The following is a 22,257-nucleotide window of genomic DNA, read 5'->3' as shown; positions in this document are numbered from 1 at the left end:
GAGCTGACGGCTACCAGAAGCTGTGAGGCACAGTGAAAACTATACTCCCAGTTCTGCCTCTCAAATATCTTCTCTAGCGGATTCCTGAAAATCCACAGTTACAGATGCATTCTTTTGTCTTCTAATAACATGTAGATGTTTCCAGATTGGGTAGTCTATTAAAGCATATCCCTCATTTATACCTCCATGTGAAACCGTTTATGAGGTCATCTCTAGAGGCTCTGTTGGGGGTGGAAGCATCAGAGGAAAGAAAACCAATGGGGCACTGGATACTCCAAGAAAAAGAAGCCCATGCCATCCACGGTGGATTAACAAGACAAAAATAAGAAGTAAAATAAAATCTGGGTCAGGGCGCCTGGGTGGCGCAGTCGGTTAAGCGTCCGACTTCAGCCAGGTCACGATCTCGCGGTCCGTGAGTTCGAGCCCCGTGTCGGGCTCTGGGCCGATGGCTCGGAGCCTGGAGCCTGTTTCCGATTCTGTGTCTCCCTCTCTCTCTGCCCCTCCCCCGTTCATGCTCTGTCTCTCTCTGTCCCAAAAATAAATAAAAAACGTTGAAAAAAATAAATAAATAAAATCTGGGTCTAGGTCAATCGTGAGAGATTAGGGAAGACGAAACTCTTATTTTCACTGAATTCTGCAGTTTGCCAACATTTGTTTTTGTTTTTAATGTGTTTATGTGACTCCACACCAAAACACCACTGGAAAGTGAAGACCACACCGGCTCAGTGATACCCAGGCAGTCTTAAAATCTTGTCAGAAACACTGTGATCATCGTCAGCCTAGACATTTCCACCCAAAATGCAGTTAAATTCATGACAAGAAATGGATTCAGACGCTTACGTCGTTGGGAGACCCAGACACCATGAAGACGGTCCCTAACATATGTGATGATGCTTCAAGAGAACTACTATCTCAGTCAATACTCTACATTGTAGAGGTCGTTTTAAAATTGAATTTCATAAAAAATGTAAATGAGAAGGGACTTGATGACTTCTCCATTTCAACAACGTTTCCCACGTTCATCCTGACTCAGCCTTTGAAATGGTTCATTCTGTGTCTGTCAACTTGACTGGGCCACGGGGTGTCCACAGTTATATGGTCAAACGTTATCCTGGGTGTTTCCGTGAGGGTGTTTTTGGGTGAGATTAACATTTAAATGGGTAGGCTGAGTAAAGCAGATGGCCTCCCCAATATGAGTGGGCCTCGTCCAATCAGGTGAAGGCTTGAATAAAGAACAGAAAGGCTGACCCTTCCCCAAGTAAGGGAGAATCCCGCCTGCCTGGTGACCTTCAAATTGGGATACTGGCTTCTTTCCTGCCTTTGGACTTGAACTACCAGCTCATCCTGGGTCTTGAGTCTGCCAACCTTCGAATGGGAAGGACACCATCAGCCCACCAGGGTCTCCAGCTTGCCGATGCTGCAGATCATGGGACTTGCGTGCCTCCACAGTCACATGATCACGTTCGTTATAATAAACCTCTTTATACATATTCTTTCATACATCCCACTGGCTGTGTTCCTCTGGAGAACTCTGGCTGATACAGCCTTCAGCTCCACAGATTCCTGTAGCAGAGTCAGTCATCATTAGTCACATCTATTCCATATCTAAAGACAATATTTCTCTTGTTTGGAAGGCTGTGGTTCTTTTAAATGAGGATTTGTGGCTGGATAAGAAACAATGAAATATTCCATTTTTCTTTCCACGGACTCACCCAAGTTGTAGGAAAGGAATTGGGAGAATACCAGGTAAAAGTATTAGGAGGGCATGGATTCACATGCTCGGGTTACTTGGAGGGAAGGGGGAAGACGACAGGCTGATCCACGAGTCCAAAACAGACCCTGTGACACTGAGAAAGTCCGCCGACTTAGGCAATGAGCTTGCAATTACCGCACCCTCGTTTCTCAGCGGAGGAAACTGAAGCCCCAGAGGGAAGTGACTTGACCAGGGCCCCGTAACGAGCCAGCCCTTCCAGACCCGCAAAGGCCCAGAGCAGATCCTGAGGTGAGCAGCATGTGTGGAGAAGCTACCATCAAGCACTTGGAAAGCAGCCCCTGAATTGCAGGCCCTCTCACTCGTAAGGCAGATGTCTGCATGCCATTCAGCACCCACTGCGGCAACTCTCCTGTAAATTTTCATCCAACTGTCGCCTTTATTTCTCCCCCAAATCCCCAGGCATTCCATGTGGAAGGGAGACTATCTACCCTCTCACTTGGGTGCCCCATTCGTACGGAACACTTTGCCTTCAGTCTCCTTCCAGGTTTGATGTGCGAGTTCAGCCCAAATTTTAAGTGACGTTAACTAAAAAGATAAACATACTTTACAGTTACCCCTCAAAGATGAGACAAAGGAGGAGATAAAGATACGTTTTTATAAAGGCAGAGAAACAGAAGACAGTTTTGTAGCTATTACAATGCTACCTCGGTAAATTTTAATCACCATCATCATTTAACACAGTAATGGTATCTGACATCACATTTATCAGGGAATTTCTGGAGACTTTTTTTCTAACATTATCAAAAACTAAAATGCCCAAAATCAAGTCCCTTAATCGTGGCTGTGTTTCCCTTTTCTAAATTCCTTAGACACTGATCATTGTCCCTAGACATTTCTTTATCTTTTAAAATAAATATCAGGACATGAAAATAAAAACTCAAATTCTATGCAGATTGAGCTTTTATTTCTTCTAACATCCTGCACAAAACAGAAAAATGGCATGAAGAAAACTCACTGTAAGGAATTAACTTCCACTGCAAAAGAAAAAATCACAAAGAACAACATTAAGGAAGAAAACCCCCACTTAAGCACTGTCACAAAAGCAGTACAAAAGTTTCCTCCTTAATATTGCTAATATAGCTATATTTATTTAATGAGCTCAGAAAGATTATGGTCTGCTGTAGAAAGTGGGAGGGGAGGGGAGGAAGCCTCATGCTAAAAATAACAGATGAATAAGTGATACATAAAAACGATGACAAGCACATTCCTGCCACACCCAATACCCCTAGAAAAATATTTTCTACCATTCAGTCATTTGATCACAGCATTTGGTCATTTGTCCATTACAAGGTCTGACCTCAAAGATCATTAGTTTTTCCTTCTTGGTAGAGCAAGTTGAAGTATTTTCCAAGCACTACAACCTAACCTTCTCAGGAGAATCCTGCTAGCGACAGAGACTGCACTGGAGTTAACTAGTGGGTGGAACACCCAGCTAAGGCTTAGAGAATCTGTTTTGTTTTGTTTTCCTTTGAGAGAGAACTCACACGTCATAAAATTCACTCCAATTTATAATGGATACACTTCCTATCAAACCAAGCCAAAAAATTCAAGTTATGGAAATAATTTAAAATCTAATTTCAATTTTCTATAAAACCACGGATCACATGATTAATCAGCAAGCAAAACACAATCTGATTCACAAAAGTCTTATCAAAAGGCAACAGAGCCCAGTGGCTAGTAGTTGGTAGTAGTTTGTAGTCAAATCCCAGCTCCACCACTCACCGGCTGTGTGATGTTAGAAAACTGACTTAACCTCTCTCAGGGTGTGTTCACTCATCCATCCAACAGGTGATATGTACAACTTTACCTCATGGAGTTACACTGAAATCATACATGATGGTGGCCTGAGGTAAGAGCCCTGGTAAATAAACTCATGGGCCCTGAGGACCAGGAGTGAGGTCAAAGAGAGGATATGTTAGCTGGGAATGAAAAAGGGAAGGCCTGAGGGAAGGAGGGCCAGAGCTGGCGTCAAGGAGCGGGGGCGGGGCCCACACAAAGAAGAGCCCAGTGTACCACAGTGAAGAGGACAGAAGACCTTCAGGAGCTCATCTTTCAGACTAAGAGCAACCTTATGCACAAGGCGATAATTATAAAATAATGTGATGAGAGCAATAAGAGACCCCGAAATTATGGCAGATAAAAGAGGTCCCTGCTGGAGTGAGTGGGAAGGGAGTCAAGGGAAGCCTCCTGATAAAAGTAATCCCTACCCCCTTCATCACAGATGAGAAGGGGTGAGCCCAATGACAGGGGGCGGGGCAGGGGACAGGGCGTGTCTGTACATAGATGTGTGGCCCATATGGGTCTTCTCTGCCTGAGGGGGGGGGGTGGGGAAAGGAAGGAGTGGAACCTACAGGAAGTCTGGCACTGCTAGGAGAGGTTATCAGGGGCTTCATCTTATAAGGAGTAGAAGCCAGGAAGGATTTTTAAACCTGGCAATCACATGATCAGATCTGCTTTACAGATGCAAACACTCTGGCCTGGTAAAGAAGAGGCATCTGAGGAAGGGCAAAAGTGACGGCCTCTGCCGCGGTACAGGGAAGGAAGAAGACATTCCTACCTGCCCCTCCGACTCTCACCTGCACACCGTGTGCCTGAAAACTCAAATTGCCGCGGTGCCCCGGGTCCTTGCAAAGCACTCTGCCTCTGTTCCTGCTGACTCTTGGCCTGGCATTCCCTTCTCCATTCCTCTCCTGATTAACTAACTCCTCACTCTTCAAGAAGCAATGCAGGCACCCCTCCTCCAGGAAGTCTTCCATGACTACACAGGAGGCTAACCTTCCCATTTGTCTTCCACAACAGTCTGGAATATCATTTGCCCTGGATTCATTAAATTATGTTGAAATTATATGCTTAACTGTCTGGCACCCTGCCAGGCTGAGAGCCCCTGAGGGCAAAGATAGCATCTTCTTTGAATCCCCGGGCTGTGCACATTTGCCTGGCCCAGATACGCACTTAATATTCACTGAACTCAAGTGAAAGCCCAGAACCTCCATAATCTGGCCTTATCTCCTCAAATCCCTTTCGCCAATACCTCACTCACCAATGTTTTATTCCCCAAATGGCTTCCCACAAGCACACACCCATATCATATTTTCCTCAAGGCCTTGCTTACTTTGCCCCTGCCCCCACCAACTCAGTTTCCAACTGCCTAGATTCAATCCGTCCTCTTTACTGTTTCGGAACTTTGAGTAAATATTTAAAAGAAGTCCACGTTTCACAAAGCCCAGAGCAGACAGGAGCCCGGCGACCAGCCTGCGGCTCCCACCACATCCTCCGCCCTATTCTGACTGCCTTTCCCCACCCCCCCACCACCCCCTGCCCGGGGCCTCATTAACCAGGGGAAGTGAGGAACACACGGAGGGCATCAGGATGCGGAGAAGCCACCTGGGGGGAAGCCAAGATCCACGAAGAGTTGGTGAGGTTTTGTCCCTGTCTGTTTGTTTAAAATAATAAATGGAAAGGAAAATAAAGTACCAACTGGACTTAATTTATAACTCTTCCTCCCTCAGAACTTCAAAAGGCATCCAACGTGTAGACGGCTGCACGGGCTGCTCCACATTGGATAGGCTCGAATGAAAGCTGCGTCATCCTGCCCCACACAATCTCAGAAAGGCCCTGGGACCAGCCCACGTGATGGTCTCTTTCAAGCAGAGCACGTTACCACCCAACACTATGAAGATCAGCCGTTATTATCGTGATCGCGTCGTTTTATCTTTCTAGTTGGACAGCGTGTACATAGTGATCTCCTCCACCCAAGCACATCAAAGAAAATCCGTTTCCGGAGACTTTACTGTGCATGATGTAACATACCCCGTAAATTCTGCTATTATTAGGCTATAAATGACCATATCTGAGGTTCTGGGGGGGGGGGGTCTCTGGGGGAAAGCGCTACATAGATAAAATATTTTCTTTGACGTAAAATAAAACATAGTGGCGTGGAGATTTTTAAGAAGTAGACAAAGCACTACTGCTCTTTTAAAGAAGCTTTTAAGAGGGAGTTTAGAGAAAAGTATACAGTTATGGGATATTTGGGAGGTCGTGTTCTTATTGGTCTGGATTTGAAAACATCTTTGCCTTTGCAGCTTCACGTAACATTCTCTAGTCAAAGATCATCTCATAAAACTAATCCTAAGCATGTGCTTGTTAGCTGCCTTGACTTTTCATATTCTTTGCGTCTCCAAGTAAAGAGCTAAGAGCTCTCTTTACAAACATCTGGCAAACGAGCTAAGGACAGTGAGCGTAGCAAATGTAATTCGTGGTACCCACTGCAAAGACCTCTGGGAAAACAGGACTCAAGTACAACCTTAAAAACCGCCGATATGGCGAGGAGAGTATTTTCAGGTGGAATTTCTAAAGATCAATCCCAACTGTTTACCAAAAATTCACAAGTGCAACAGGAGAAGGGAACTGTGTATACAGGTGGGGGGGGGTGGGGGGAGGGGTAAGGGTAGGACGAACCAAAATGAAAAAATTAGTAGGATCAGGACAGTGTGCTTCAAATAACTAATGTAATGATTCTGATAAAGAATGCATAATGTGCCACAAGTAAGAATTAAAAGAGCTTCTCTTCAGCCAACCAAACCATCAAAGACCCTTGGGTCTATACAGGGTTTTATGTGAATGTAACTCCCCTCCCAGAGATATCATAAATTAATCATTGGTCAGCTATAAAAGACACTTAATGAAACTGCATTATGGCATAAAATTACATTTACTGAGAATGTGTATTTTTTTTTTAAAGTTTGCTTGGATTTCCTAGGGCCACTAAAAAAGGAAAAGGGAAGGAAAAGGGGGGCAGTCCAAGAGCCTCTGAATGTTGCCCAATTTCCCTCCTCTCCATCGACCCAAACATTTGACATTATATAAGGACCTAAAGACTCCAAGGTGGACATCCCTTTATAGGACTAAAGTATGGCTTCAAAGGTAAATTTTAGAGAGCCAACAGAAGTTAAAACCACATTTTTCCCATATAATCAGCCCGAGACTGTTTTATCGGGGCGCCCCAAACACTCTGAGACACCTGAATCCAGGAGTTCGACCTCTGAGGACAGACAGACAACCGTGGCTCCTGGATCCTGGAAATTCAGGACCACACGCGAGATGTGGCACAGGAAAAACCGGAAGAACCATTTCTCCTTCTTCGAAAGCTTTGTGATTTGTCAGGTAACCCTGACCAAGGCTCACATCCCTACACGCCACAGAGACTGAAAGCTGGGAGATCGGGACCTGCTTCTGCATCTGAACTCTTCCCAGACTGAGCAGAGGAGGCTGCTGCTCAATCAGAAGCAGGCAGAGGGCAGAGAACACGGGGTGAGCTCCTCGGGGTCCTACTTCCTCCTGTGGCTGTGTTCCTGCCAAGCTCCCGAACACCTGCCACCTCTCTCCATTCTCTGCTGGCAGCTTCAACTTTTTTTTCACTTCCTTGTTAACTGGTAGTTTGTAGTTTGCTAGCAGATCCTCTTTAGATAAATGGCGTATTCCGTTTGAGGAAGGGTTCAGGAGTATCGGATATGCTGAGACACTACGGAATGACAGAAATTCTGTACTCCGAAATCCATTTTCCATATAAATCGTTAAGCTTCTAGAGTGTCACCCTGCATCAGGCCCTGGTAACTGCACATCCAGTGCTGTCCCACCAACTAACAGACTTCCCTATGTCATCTGTCCTCCAAATCTGATTAATCTTCTAAAGATACGATGTTCAGCCTGCACTTAGGAAGACGGAGATGCTATACCTTTCATGGACACGTGTCTAAGCGCTCAGGGTGCATGCACAAAGGAAAACATATTAAAAAGCTGCTTCTCCTCCTACAAAATGCAAACAGCATAGAAACCAGCTGTTTAATTACGATACGAATGTGGAACTAGACCGGAGAAAGCATCGTCCTTTAGCATCTTATCTGTTGGCAACATACATACTTTTTTTTTTTTTTTTTTTTTTTGGAATCCACGGACACGGGAATAGCTGTATGGCACCCAACCAAACTTTCTGAAGCCACCCTCTGTATCAGAATCCTATCTAATTGTCCAGTGGTTTCATTATAGAAATCTCGGTCTGCAAGTGACAATGTACGAGACGATCGGCGAGGCACGAAGAAGCCATTCGAGATTATGAAAAAAAGATCTGGCCACAAAACGTTCCGCTGTATGTGTAACCACCACCAAATGTTGTGAAGTCTACCGACATCACCGATGTCACAAAAGTGCTGCCAGTGAGTACCTGAAATGAGAAGCCACAGAAACTATCTCCCCCAGGGGTGTAGGCAACATCACCGCCATCAGTTTGCGTCCAAACTCAGATTTGTGCTGAGTGACATGAGCAATGAGAGAAAACACGCAAATAAATACTACCTGGTTTTCTATGGCTTTCCTGTTCTTTGGGTCGCTCACCACGGACAGCTGTAACTCTGCCATCTTTCTCATCTTGCTGTCCATATCTATCTTCTGAACAAGGCTTCTGGTCTGGCTCTTCAGTAGGCGAACTGTGTCCTCTTTTCCGTGTTTCTTTGCAAAAAGGGATGCGCAAGCCGAATGTATGGCGGTGACCCAGTTTTCCAGATCTGTCTGGCTAGTGGCCTAAACACGGGGCGGGGGGGTGGAAAGAAAACCTGTTTGGAATTGTTTTACCACAAAGTGTTCTCCAAAGTGGGAGGCTGGGCTTTGATGTGTAAAACCCAAGAAGTACCTTCACTTCATAAAAATGGTTGAATTTCAAAAACAGACCCAACCACTCAGCTCAGATTTGCAGACTTCCTGGACTCGGGAGGGTCTGAGAGAATGCCCAGAGCACAGCAGAAATAACCGTGCAGCCCCAGATCCGACAGGAAGACTAACCACAAACAAGCTGTAGGCCAAGAGCAGAGGAGTAATCACACCAGGGCACATCCACGCAGCTCAGGGTCCTTACGCTATGCTGGTCTCTAAGTGGGAACTTATCTTCACAATTTTAATACAGTGAGAAAACATGAGAGCTTAAAAGGTTGAAGTCTGAAACATGGACATGAAATGTCATCTACAGCATGAACTCTGTTATGAAATCTATAAAAGAGTATCGGGGGGATGCGCACAACATTAAAACAGTTGTCCTGGAGCACGGGGAGTATACAGAATGGTTCTTCTTTCTCTGGTCTTCAGTTAACTTTAGACACAACGACTACACGCAATTTCCATGTAAGAAAAATATTTTAGAAATAAAACAAGTCTGGATAAAGCAGCATGGGCAAAGATTAGGATTCTAAGCAGGCCGAAAAGCCCTTTCCATTCCCTTGATGTCCAGAAACAACCACACAGATTCAAGCTATGGATGGATCCCCCAATTAGCTCAGGGATCATACAACAGGACCTACTGGGCAAATTTCTTAGAACTAAAGATATTTTGTCTGAATCACAAAATATACTCATTTCACACTTGCCCCTAAGATCTCTGTGTGAGATTAATCCAATGTTCTTACCCTCCCTACAGTTCAGATTAACAGCAATTCGCTCCTTGGCCTTAAAGCATCGTAGAAAGTCTCAGTAACCTGTGTTAAGAGAAGGAAAATCCAACTTCAGGCCCTGAATCTTTTAAGTCAAGTCGGGGACAGCAGTAAGGCCAGAAGCCCTATGAGTTGACCCGGTACCAGCCACAGGAAATCCTTTGCAGGGAATTCTAGATTGCCCAAGTCAGTTGTTCTGCAGGGCTCCGGGACCAGCATCATCAAGACACCTGAACCTAGGACCCAGCAGGTCCTTCCGTGAACCTCTCTGACCAGATACAATCTGCAGCCCCAACTGGGTCTCCAGGCAGGACTGGTTAGACTGGGGAGCACTTGAGAAGCACACTTCTCTTCCTTCACTTCTACCTCTTTTGAGTTAATTAGTAATGACAACAGCACTCGGGGTGAGGATTCCTTTAGCGCTTAACACACGCAATTCTTCATCCTCAAAGCAATCCTCTAAGCCACTGTTCCCCTACTGGTTGTGGGCTCCAAAGCTCAAAGCAGTTCAGTAAGCACTCTGTCTACGGTGACCCGACCCACAGCAGCAGGAGCTCCCACCGAAGCCTGACCAATACTTCCAATCACCAATCACCAATCACTACCAATCACCAATACTGACGGCTCAGCATCACCACACTCTTCAACTTCGCACTTGCTAGGAAACTGCCAAGAGCTGTAACAGCAGATACGTTGCATCTTAACATCCCAAGCCCACTTCCACTGGAAAATGAGACTTCCCAGCATTTGTCTCTAAGGTTTTCCTGAAAAGCTGCTTCTTTTACTCCTGCTGGGATTCTTGGGAAAAGTCTAAAGCCATATTCTGTAGGCCTCTCTGAAAAGCCTCCACTCTGGGCATCTCAGACCTTGCACCATTAGATCACGAGCTACTCCAGAATGGGGAATCACGATTTTTCTCTCTTCAGAGCCTCACGATCCTCCTGTGGGCCCCAGCTCAGCACCCACAGGGCACCCCGAGGAAGGCCTGCTCTAGGAATTACTGGATGTGCCCCGGCCCCGCATCACCGGACAGTGAGCAGAGGCCAAGCTCTAGCTTGCTTAAGCCCCAACCCAAAGCCTAACTGCGCTTTTCCTCTACTTCACTGCTGAGCTGTGCCTCTTCATTCCGCTCCTTTCTATCCTCATAGTACACAAGCCCTCGTGTCTCAAACCCCCATTTAGAAAGCTCGGCAGTACCTGGAAAAGGTAGACATCTCCAAAGGAGTTGCTGAGGCAGAACACGTTCTCCTTCTTGGGATGCTCTGGGACGGACTGCACTATGCTGTCTTCCGCAAACAGGGCACACCGAGGGGCGCTACTCTGGTCCGTGCAATTCTTCCCATACGTCTCGTAGAATAGCAGCGTGCATCCTATGAGAGAGAAGCAAAAGAACATCTGTGCCACTGTCCTGAGGATCCAGGAAGGTATGGAGAAGCTAGGGGATACATCTAAAAGAGAAAAGAAAATGGAAAGAGACAACCACGTAATACAAAAGGAAACGGTGGCCTCCAAAGTATGCCTTGTTGTACTAGCGTAACTCAAGTGAAAACGACATGTTTTTGTAAACACGGTATCAGTGATAACAACACCAAGCACTTATTATTGCTTACTCTGTGGCAGAAATTCTTCTAAGTTCTTCACCGGCTCATTTAGTCCCTACAGCAGCCCCAACAGGTAGGTGTGGTTATTAACCCCATTTTACAGATGAGAAACCTGGAAGATTATACCATCATGCAGGTCCCACAGCGGGACTGCCCAGGAACTGGCCCCAGAGCTCCTGTTCTTTTTTAAATTTATTTATTTTTGAGAGAAAGTGAGAGAGCAGGGGAAGAGCAGAGAGAGAGAAGGAGAGAGAGAATCCAAAGCACATGGCACAGCCTGATGAGGGGCTCAGACTCGTGAACTGCAAGATCATGGCCTGAGCCAAGATCAAGAGTCGTGTGCTTAACCCACTGAGCCACCCAGGCGCCCTGAGCACTCGCTCTTAACCACACCACTGACTTATTAGACCTGAGTGCAGGAAGCCACAGAAAACCCATGTGCATTAACCAAGGGAGCTTCTACGCTTAAAATCTGCGGTAACAAGAAACCGAGCTTACCTGGAGAACTTTGCCATTTACGAGAAAAGTACCCAGTTAATTCTCCAAATGCCACGTAAAATAACTTAATATTAGCATATTCTTTTAGGTCACAGTAAGAGGAAATAACAGTACACATTTCACTAGTTTAGAGTAAGAGGGGAAAATGAAACTAAATACCCCTCGACTTTAAAACATTACTCCAAAAATGCCTGCAAGTACACAGCTTTCCATTAAGAAGCCAGTGAAGTTATTATAGGTAGAAGTTGTTAAGGATCTACTTTGATAATTAGATAGGAGTGCCTTATAATTATCAGACGCAGTCTTCAAGCAAATTCTAACATGCTCACAAGTATGTTCTCTTGTTCAAAAACCTTCATCCAAAAAAACACTTTTGAGCACTTCTCATGTGCCGAGCCCTGCCACCCAAATATGGCTGATGAGGTCACCATCCCTCTGCTTTGCAAAAACCTCTTACACTGATACCAAAGAAGCACCGGCCTGCTCTCACCTACGCTGCGAACGAATGCGGTCCACGGCATGCCTGTCTTACTCTCTGAGTTAGGAGTCCTCATTCACACAAGTGTAAATGTTTTAAAACGCTATTTCATGCTAGCCAGCCTCACCTCACTTCTTCCTTCAAAACCCAATCTGAATCTGGACAAACAAGTTCAGATCATGGGATCCAGTGCAGCACAGAAGCCAAGAGAAAAAGAGGCCGGCAGGTAGCTAGCTCTGCCCCCAGCAACAACATCACCAGGACACCACTTTCTCCCTCCGTGGTACTTAATGATCTCAAGAAGCACGAGCAATCTTTCTCCCTGCAAACAAAAGGCACCCACACTAAGGCTGAGAGAGGCTCTTGGAAGAAGGAAAAACATCAGCAGGTATCCAGCCACAGCCGCTTCTGCAGGACTGAGCCAGTCTCCTTTTCCAGCCACGGATGCAGTGAGAAACGATGCCCCCAAATGTTTCCATCAGGAAACGCCTGAGTGCCGCTGGGGGATCCGAGGACCAGGGTCAAGGTGACAGATCCACGCCAGCTCTGCCCAGCCCAAATTCTTTCCGACAGGTTAACATTTACTTCCCAGTTTCCCTATCACTGTACTCCCAGCAGCCGTGGTTTGAATCATTACATCTAGAGGAAACGAACACGATTTTGGGCAGGTGCCAAGCTGCCGCCAAGCCTCACACCCTATCGACAACAGACCGCAGCTCTACCGTGACAGTGTGAAACCAACAGAGGACATGTCACCCTAGCCCCAGGCCGGGATGTAACACAACAGGCACAAATTGTGTTGCCATCAAATTTAAAGAACAGCAAATCAGCCGTAAACCTATTACCTCAAAGTTCTCTTCATCTGTGTCTCGAACACTGGGGAGGTAAGCTGGATGGAAAGGGGCCCATCCGAGTCAGTGCCGTCTCCTGCCCCCGCCACCCCCACACTGCATTTCGGCCATCAGCCCTGCCCTGTCCCCGCCAGGAGCTGGAGTTGGCCTGGAAGGCTGACAGCGGAAGTTCTTCTCACCACGGTAGGAGAAGGAGAAAACGGACTGGAACAGCAGTGGGAGGACAAGAACAGGTGAGGTACTGCTAGAAATATTACCAGCGGACAAAAGAATTAGTCGCCTTCCCTCAAAGCCACCTTTTCTTTGACGCCCTCTCACCCCACACGCATCACATCATCCTCATTTGCCCTATCACATGGCAGAACCACCAGAAATCCCAAATTACTCCATGAACCCCTCTCCCGATGTCGTGCGTTCTGAGGGATTAACTCTTCAACCTTGCCAACTGCCCTACCCAGAAGTCCCCTGTGAGCCACGTGAAAAGCCACTCATTGGAGAAGACATAGAGCAGAATTACCTCTGTTAAAGATTTATTACATCCTCCAAGCCCTAGAAAACGTTTCTACCTTTAGCATACTATATATTCAACACACATACACAACCAGTGTGTTCCTAGCTGCTCTCCCCAGAACACAGTTTCCAATTTATTTACACAAACACTTCGGAGATAATTTTTAAATTCTGCTTAAATGTGTATGTGTGTATACATACATACACACACGTGTGTGTACATGTGTGCGTGTGTGTTTTTAACAAGGATTAAACCAAATAGTTAAGTCTCAACATTACAACTTGGATTCTAAGCCAAGAAAGTTGAACTCAACCCATTGAATTCCCAGAGGAAAGAGGTGTATAAAGCCACATGGAAAAGGTTATGCTGGGGGAAAAAAACATCTTTATCGCATGCCTTTCCTTGGCTGCAAAGGAAAGGAAGGAATGTGTGCTTGATAACATTTACACTCACAAAGCACCCTTTATCCGTGGGTCCCGAGGTGTTTTAGGAGCAAGCTCGAGACAGCAGTATGCAGGCAGGAGTGTCGATCCTGGAAATGTCGAACAGCTCAGGACCACGCCTGCCGCGGAAGTCCCTGGGGTAACCTCCACGATGGAAAACTAGAACCCAGACGGGAGCTCTTCCGACAGTGAGTGATACCTGCCTGAATCTCTCCCAGGAAACCTCGGACAATCTGGCTTCGCGCAAGCGTCGGCAGGAGGAGGGAACTCAGGAAGATGGTGTCCCTTCCACTTGCTCATGACTCTGGTCACGGTTGTATTTCTTTTTCTTTTTTTTTTTTACACTAATTCAGAATCTGCTTGCCTTCCATCTGTTCGTGCCATCCCAACCTCTGGAGAACCAGAACAAATTCAGTGTCTCTTCTACAGGACTGCTGCGGTCTGCCACGCCAGTCCTTATTTTCTGCAAGCTCAATGATCCTGGATCCTTACACCATCCCCCATATAGCAAGGCTCTAAATCCCTCTGGTGTTCACCGACAGCCTCATTTCTTACAGCAGGTTATGGACACACAAACACACACCGTCACCAGCCCCCCACCACAGCCCCATGGGGTGTACCCTGGGGGATTTTCAGAGCCATTAAGACAGGCAGGGAACAACTTCCCAAAGCATCGATTTTATTTATTTTCTAATGTTTAAGTTTGAGAGAGAAAGAGCCTGAGCAGGGGAGGGGCAGAGACAGGGGAAGACACAGAATCCGACGCAGGCTCCAGGCTCTGAGCTGTCAGCACAGAGCCCGATGCGGGGCTCGAACCCACAAACTGCCACATCATGACCTGAGCCAAAGTCAGCTGCTTAACCAACTGAGCCACCCAGCTGCCTCCAAAACCATCAATTTTAACAAACAGGTTTTACATTGAAAAATAAACATAAGTAAATACAATAAATAAATACAATAACTAAAAAATAGATACATGTCACATTATGGAGTGGAGTGCAACTCTTTCAAACATCATGCAGGAAGGAGGCAGCTTCAGACTGTGATTCATAAACAATTACATAGGCTCACTCCCCCAGAGGGCACATTTTCGCTCCCTTCTCCAGTCAAAAATACCTCAGGTGGACCCTATTCAAGAACCCTCATCTTGTTTGCTAACAGGTCTCCTGCACTATCTTGCCCCCAAGGACAGAAATGGCCAGGTCCCCCCAGGGCAGAGGAAGGAGAGACTGATGTGGTTGTAGAACATGGGACATCTCTAGAGTGGGAGAGAGCCAAAGCATAAGAGACTCTCAAAAACTGAGAACAAACTGAGGGTTGATGGGGGGGTGGGAGGGAGGGGAGGGTGGGTGATGGGTATTGAAGAGGGCATCTTTTGGGATGAGCACTGGGTGTTGTATGGAAACCAATTTGACAATAAATTTCCTATGTTAAAAAACAAAAAAAAGAACATGGGACATCTCTAATGATGAAGCCAAAGATCACATTTACTCTTTTAAACCACATTTACTTTTATCTTGACTTCATCACATTGGAAACCATTCAATGAACGGCCTCCAGACCAAACCCCCAAGTCTCCTTCACTTGTAATACCCTGGAGCCACATCTCCCTATCCTGTACCTGGGTGGTTACATGATTATGAACCCTCAGAGCATAACCTATCCCTTCGAACTGTATCTTGCTAGATTCGTCCCCTTATCCCAACTTTCCAAATCTTGTTCATCATCCTGTGTAAGAACCTGCCTCCCCAGTATGCCCAAGCCAGCTAAGCTCTTGGCCTTCCTCAGCCACCATGTATCACAAGGATCTAAATCCACAGCTGGAAAAGAGGACCGCAGTCTGTGCTGGGTGCTGCGTCACGGATTTTACAAACCTTCCGGTTTGCTAAGGGAAGATGTCACTTAAGGACAAGATACCTTCCAAAGTGCATCCTGCCCAGAGAGGCTGATGGGTAATTAGGAAATGGCACCGGCTCCCCAAGGCTGGGGTGGGGCGTCTTATGATATTTACATAGTGAGTGAAGGAAGGAAGGTAGAAAGAAGCACTGTGGAGGGCTCCAGGCCTTTCACACATATCGTCTGCAGACAGGATTCCTAGTCCCACTTTCTCCCAGGATAGGGAAGGATGTCACCAGATAAGGATAAGATAGGGAAGGGTGTCGCCAGGCTTGGCTTTGAATGCCACACTCACTTCCTCTGACAGAGTCACAAGACGGTTGTGTAGAAATGCCAGCGGCTGTGAGGCTGCTCCTCCTGTTCGCATCTGTGTAAATCATCTTTACATCTGTGCAAATCCACACTGTATCGACTTAGAGCCTTGCTCCTTCCTCGGGACACTTAGATAGCTTCAAATCTATACGCCCATAATGAGCAAGGCAATTATACTTTTTAAGTGGCAATGCCTACAAGAAATTTTCCTCATCTTAACAAATCCTTACTCCCATTTCCTTCACATTAAAAAGAAGACATTTGTTTGTGATAACAATTAGACTTTCTTAGTTTATAAAGGGTAGAGCACACAAATCAAATAATCCAGAGGAAATTCTTCATCATACAAGCTGAGGAGGATACTTCTCTGGAGTTCTGAACATGTGCAGTTCTGAAGATGGTTACTTATTTGGAATATTTTTACACCCAGAGGCAGGAAAGGTATTAAAGAATGGTACAGAAATACCTATAAAGTAATAAGCTATAACCATTAAGTTCAATCATTATGTATCGGAATGAATAACATATGTGAGTATTACATAATCCATCTTATCTAGGTTTGAGAAAGTATTTGTAGCAAAGCATGCTGGGAATTCTGCACCAAATCCCTTCACATTGACGCAAACTAACCCTGGACTGAACGGCACTTCCTAGGAGAGAGGGCAGCTGGGCAAAATGATTCCAGTGGCCCTCGAGTCAACAATGCACTTACCTTTCAGCGTCACCCAGTATTGTTTCCACTTCCTCCGAGCCACCAGTTCAAGCTTCCTTTCCTTCTGCAAAGTGACCAGGGGTTTGAAGAACAGCCATCCTGCTTTCCGGACCACCCCTTGCTCCTTCTCAAAGAGCAGATCAAGTTGCTCCAAAGAGCTGAGTGACCCGCTGCTGGAGTCGGCGGTTTCCGTGGATGTTTCTGGGTTCTCTGTGTTGGTTCTGCTCATTTCCAACTCCCGCATGAAATTCTCATAAATGTTCTGTTGGAGGGGATCGCTGCCAATTGCATGAGTGGATTCGCTTCTCTGGGACAGGATCTGAGCTGAGCCCCCTGACCACAGCGAAGCAGACACCGGGAAGGGCCCCTGCACATCTGCATTCAGTCCATCTGAGCGGCTGTCAAAGTAGTCACTGCCTTCCTTGGACCTCGGCTCCTGTGAGCAATGCAGACGAACACCCATCAGAGGTTACATACGTCCACAGTATCCCTTCCCAAACACTGCAAACGTGTCTTACTGTCGGTTGCTAACGCTGCTGCCTCCAAGCAACATTCTTTTAACAAAAATGCACCTTCAATCATCAAGTCACCAAACCAGAAAGAACTGTAGAAACAGTGCTGCCCAACTCAATCTACAGCCAGTAGAGTCAATGCTTCAAGATATAAACAAAAAGTCACTGACTATCCTAAGTCTAATCTATGCTGAGCATCAAGAAGTTAACTAGCATATTTAAAACACATCGGCGAAGATTTCTAGGCTGACATTTCTTCTGTGAATCAGTGTCTTCCTGGAAAGAATTCATGCTCTTGGCAGTCTGCCTTCCTCCTGGATCCCTTTAAAGCTAAGTAGAAAATCACTAGTTCCAGGGTCATAGGGTGGGGTGGGGAATAGGCATGCAGTGTTTTTAGGTGTTGTTACGCAAACTTCTCTTCCTCTGCCAGAAACACAGCCCCCAGCCTCTCACCGCCTCTACCCAAATCAAGACTGGAGGATCCCAGCACCTTATGTTCAACTTCAGGTAGTAAAAACCACACACCTGGAATTCCTTACCTACAAAGGGTATTTGCTACTAACTTGTTTTTCATAAATAGTATTTTTCAGTTAATTTGGGAATTTCTTTCTTGAAAAGAATATATTCCTTTATGCACATCCTTTTATTCGAACATCTATTTTGTTCTAGGCATTGGGGATACCAAAGACACGATTCTTAACTTTAATGTTTATGACAACATAAAATCAGACATAGGCAGCTGTAAGTAAAATTAATATTTATGTAGTAACAACTGCCCCCTATTAGACTAAGTGCACTCAACACTGAAGCGGCCATGCACAGAGCTGAAAACATGAATGTTTCCTCATTTAGATAAGAAGTTATTTAATAAAAAGAACTTTCATACAGGCCATTCACTGGTAAACATCAGTAACTATATTTTTCAGCAGAAAGTGACCTTAATCTAAGATGCTAACATTCCAAACTTAGAGCTTAGATTAAGGTAAGTCTGCAGAGGGATGCTAACCACACCATCTAATCAGCTACTAGTGGGCTTGCAATCATGTTTCCTTATCCATTTCAATAAAAATGAGGGCAAACTCAATGAAGGACCATTGACAAAGGCCTTATCGTGAGTATTCCACTGTGTGGAGGGGTTTTCTTTTCAGAGATTCCATCCAGATATCAAGTAGCAAATAGTTGTTATCTTTTGTAGGAAAATCAACGGAAGAGTGCTTCCAAATACCCAGGGGCTAGAAACAACAGAGCCCCAAGCACAGCGATTACTAACAAAAATATTATTTTCCACTTGTGTTTACACCGTGTCCCACAGTCATCTTTATTTATACACAGATGCTTATGTAACGACAAATAAGCCAGCTGCAGCAGTGAGTCACTTAGAAACTTTCAAAATAGTACTAAGATTTTTTTTTTAATTGTCACTTTGTTGCTCTTCAAAACACTCCTAAGAGGTGAAGAAATACTGCTCATTTTAGTTAGTATTAACATCATTTCAGCTATGAATATGACTCTGACTCACAGACCCCAAACACTGGGATACCTCTGATACCCAGCAAGAGCTATAATGGGATGTTTGAAAATAAGCCGAAGTCTGCCAGGGAAAGACACTCAGGTGCCAAACTTAAATGTGACCTATGAACATTCTTGACTGTGGTTTCTCACAAGAGAGTCTTCAAGTTGTAATGCTGACTTTTAAATGTTCCACCACAGCAAAGCATGACAAATTTTCCCCCATAAAAAATAGGAAAATATTGTCTTTTAGCACTTATAACTGATTCTTAGACATAAACATGAACTTTTCCAGTTTCTAATAAATGTCCAAAGCTTTCTCTCTAGAATCCTAATAGGCAGTGACTAATTTTCAGGCTGATAAGAATGAATGAATGAATGAATGTCCACCCCTAAAAGGGCTCAGCTAGATTTCCTGATCACTGGGCTATGGGTGTGAAACTAAGGAGCCATGTTACACATGTACACAAAGCAGTCTGATTCCCATCTCCCCACAATGAGATAATCCTAAACAATGGATAATGGAACTTCATGACCAGAGCACTGCAGCAAAGGGTGCAAAGCTACTCCAGAGATGTCAGTCACTCCTCGGTGCTAAGGGAAAACTCTTGTATCGTCATTCCTCAGTTTTCTAGGAAAATGTGCCCAATTCACACCTTGCCCTTCGTTCTTCGTCACATAGGGACCACCAGTTCTTCGTGACTATGCAAGCCCTCAAAGAGCAGTGAGCTCCAAAATCAGGAGGGCCCGAAAGCCAGCGTGTCTGCATCCTGAATCTTCTCCACTACAAACTCTGCAGTACTTGTCGATGCGCCCACCAGATATGCCTGGCCCTCCCCTAGGGCACATGGCAAGGTGACCTTTCTCTTTCTCTTCCTTTCCATCTTTCTCTTCCTCCCTCAGAGTTAGGCATGGCCACGAGACTTGCTTTGGCCAATAAATGTGAACAGAAGTAAACAGTGGAAGCTTTAGGGGCGCCTGGGTGGCTCGGTCAGTTAGGCGTCAGACTTCAGCTCAGGTCATGATCTCACAGCTCGTGAGTTCAAGCCCCGCGTCAGGCTCTGTGGTGACAGTTCCAGAGCCTGAAGCCTGCTTCAAATTCTGTGTCTGCCTCTCTCTCTGCCTCTCCCCTGCTCGTACTCTCTCTCTCTGTCAAAAATAAACATTAAAAAAAAATTTTTTTTAAGTGGAAGCTTTAAAAGCCAATACACGATTTTCTTTCTCTTTCTGCTACCATGGCTTGTGGTGTTCCAGATGGAACTACTCTGCGGACCTGGGGTGCCAGAAAGGAACAATGCAGAACAGAGTGACAACACAGGAAAGAAACTGTGCTTGTGTTAAATCTCAGAGACGTGAGAGCATTCTGTTACCTCAGCATAACCTAGACCCAGCCTGACTGACAGAACTGAAAATTCACCCAGGACAGGAACAAGGACTCTCAGTACAGCTCCAGGAACACAAAGAGCTTATTGGCATCAAACACATACTTCTTTCCAGCATGTGTTCTCCTCCCTCCCTCCGTCCTTCCCTCCCTCCCTCTCTCTCTCATTAGTACGATATTCTTTTTCAGTTGTATATGTTCTTTTACCAATTTACCTTATTTTAGGGTCTAACTCACCAGACTGGTTGAAAGCCCTATAAAAAAAGGGGGGGGGCTGCTCCTTTTATCTCTCTTTTTAAAAAGTCAAAACAAGTATCTCTCTCCATCACGGTAAGGGTTTCTGGACCTTAGTCCTGCTGGCAGACAGAAGTTCACTCGCATGTGAGCAAGAGAATATGCATTTGCTGGGTGCTGTGTTGTAACATACAGTCGGAGACTTTACTCCCATGCACAGACTACATTTTTAAGGATCTATACCTGATCTTTGCCATAAATTGTGAACAAAAAACAAACGGCGGGGGGGGGGGGGGGAGGAAGGCCAATGGGAGCGGCCTACTTGCCAGAAACACTCATCTTGCTCACCTTCATAGATCAAAAGTGGGAACGCAAGCATAACTAACAAGCTGCGTTCAAAGGACACTTTTTAAAACTCCAAAGTAGTTTATTTTAATATTCAGTAAGCCCAAAGTAATATTATTTTTAATATTTATTTAATATACTTAATATTCAGTAAGCCCAAAGTTACTAGTGGCTATCAACAATATCTTGGCCATGTGGCTAAGTGGAAAAAGCTCACCTATGAGGCTTAGCAGAAATGGTTTCAGCCCTGGCTTCTCCAACAACTAGCCAAGTGTCTTCAGGGAGGACCTTCAAATTCCTTGAACCTTACTTTCTTCATTTTTAAAATGAGGGGGAAGTCCTTTCTAGCTTTCAAATTTGAACTTTTTGATTATATAACCATCATGTTCTTTTTCTTTTTTTTTTAATGTTCACTTATTTTTGAGACAGAGAGAGAGAGAGAGAGACATAGTGCAAGCGGGGGAGGGGCAGAGAGAGAGGGGGAGAGAGGGAAAGGGAGAAAAGAAGGGGGAAGGGGGGAGAGGGAGGGGGAGAGGGAGAGGGAGGGGGAGAGGGGGAGAGGGGTGAGGGGGAGGGGGAGGGGAGAGGGAGGGGGAGGGGGGAGGGGGAGGGGAGAGGGAGGGGAGGGGGAGGGGGAGGGGGAGAGGGAGAGGGAGAGGGAGAGGGAGAGGGAGAGGGAGAGGGAGAGGGAGAGAATATCCCAAGTAGGCTCCATGCTGTCAGAGCAGATCCAGACACAAGAGCTTGATCTCAAGAACCATGACACCATGACCTGAGCCAAAATCAAGAGTCAGAGGCTCAACCAACAGAGCCACCCAGGTGCCCCATAACCAGTCTGTTCTTAACTCCACAGGCTTACAAACCATTCAGAGTTAAGTCTCTGGATGATACAGACTTGAAGGAGGGCATCTCCCACGGGTGCAATGGGCAGTGACGGTCTGACAGGGGCAGAACGTGGCCAATACGCAGGGGCTGCTGGTCTGCTACTGAGCTACCCTGAACCTGAATGAGGCTCAGTAGAGCCGTGTGTAAGCCAGACCACAAACGTAGACAGATGAGAAACACACCCTATGCAAAGAAGAGATGTGGAATAACCGGCTCAAGGCCAGGATCAATTAGGGGTCACAATGAATGACCACTTAACAGAAGTCAGCAACAGAACACCCGAATCAAAAAGGCACAAAGGTTCTCAGTGTGGGATTACAGTCCCAGAGAAAGCAGAGGACTATTTCGAAACCCCATTAGGCTCAACTGCCATCAGCTGTTTGGGAACCAGGAGCAGAGAGAAAAGGTCAAATCTCCACTCGGCGTGGCTTAGCATAAAGTGACGAGTAAGGAGTCAGCAAACGACTACATTTGGGGATATGAAGAGTTCCGTAGCAGGAGGGTGATCTGTTCTTTATCTCTGGGTAAAGGGGGAGCCGAAGACAACAAATCACAGCACAGAAGGGGTGGTGATATGCTTCACGCGTGAGAAGGGAATACCTAGCGGGAAGTTTTATGGATCTGAAACCATCTACTCAGGGAAGTTCTATTATTTTTCACCCCTGAAGCTCTATAAAATTTTGCAATTAGACACTGATCCAAGATGGATGAAATGCAGTTTTACTAGAGACAAACTGCCCACTCAAATTCTCTTCAACAATGTGACTTCTACTGGGCGAGCTTAAAAAAAAGGGGGGGGGGGACTTTCTCCCTTCTACAAGAAACAAACAAAACAGAAAA

The 22,257-nt window shown here is 45.6% G+C and overlaps 1 protein-coding gene across 2 annotated transcripts in view; it reads right to left on the bottom strand.

Moving 5' to 3' along the window:
• The window catches only part of TIAM2 (TIAM Rac1 associated GEF 2), a 111,766-nt gene that overhangs the window by 86,168 nt on the left and 3,341 nt on the right, over window positions 1-22,257 (bottom strand). For both annotated transcript variants that reach the window (XM_058735741.1, XM_058735742.1), the window contains exons 3-5: window positions 16,552-16,987; window positions 10,447-10,619; window positions 8,126-8,350 (exon numbers count right to left, since the gene is read on the bottom strand). In XM_058735741.1, coding sequence (XP_058591724.1) covers window positions 8,126-8,350; window positions 10,447-10,619; window positions 16,552-16,987 — 834 coding nt within the window. The remainder of the gene's footprint in view (window positions 1-8,125; window positions 8,351-10,446; window positions 10,620-16,551; window positions 16,988-22,257) is intronic.

Source organism: Neofelis nebulosa, chromosome 6, assembly GCF_028018385.1.
Source record: "Neofelis nebulosa isolate mNeoNeb1 chromosome 6, mNeoNeb1.pri, whole genome shotgun sequence".
Classification (NCBI taxonomy): domain Eukaryota; kingdom Metazoa; phylum Chordata; class Mammalia; order Carnivora; family Felidae; genus Neofelis; species Neofelis nebulosa.
The sequence above is the reverse complement of the archived record's forward strand: the minus strand, read 5'-3'. Positions and strand labels throughout refer to the sequence as shown.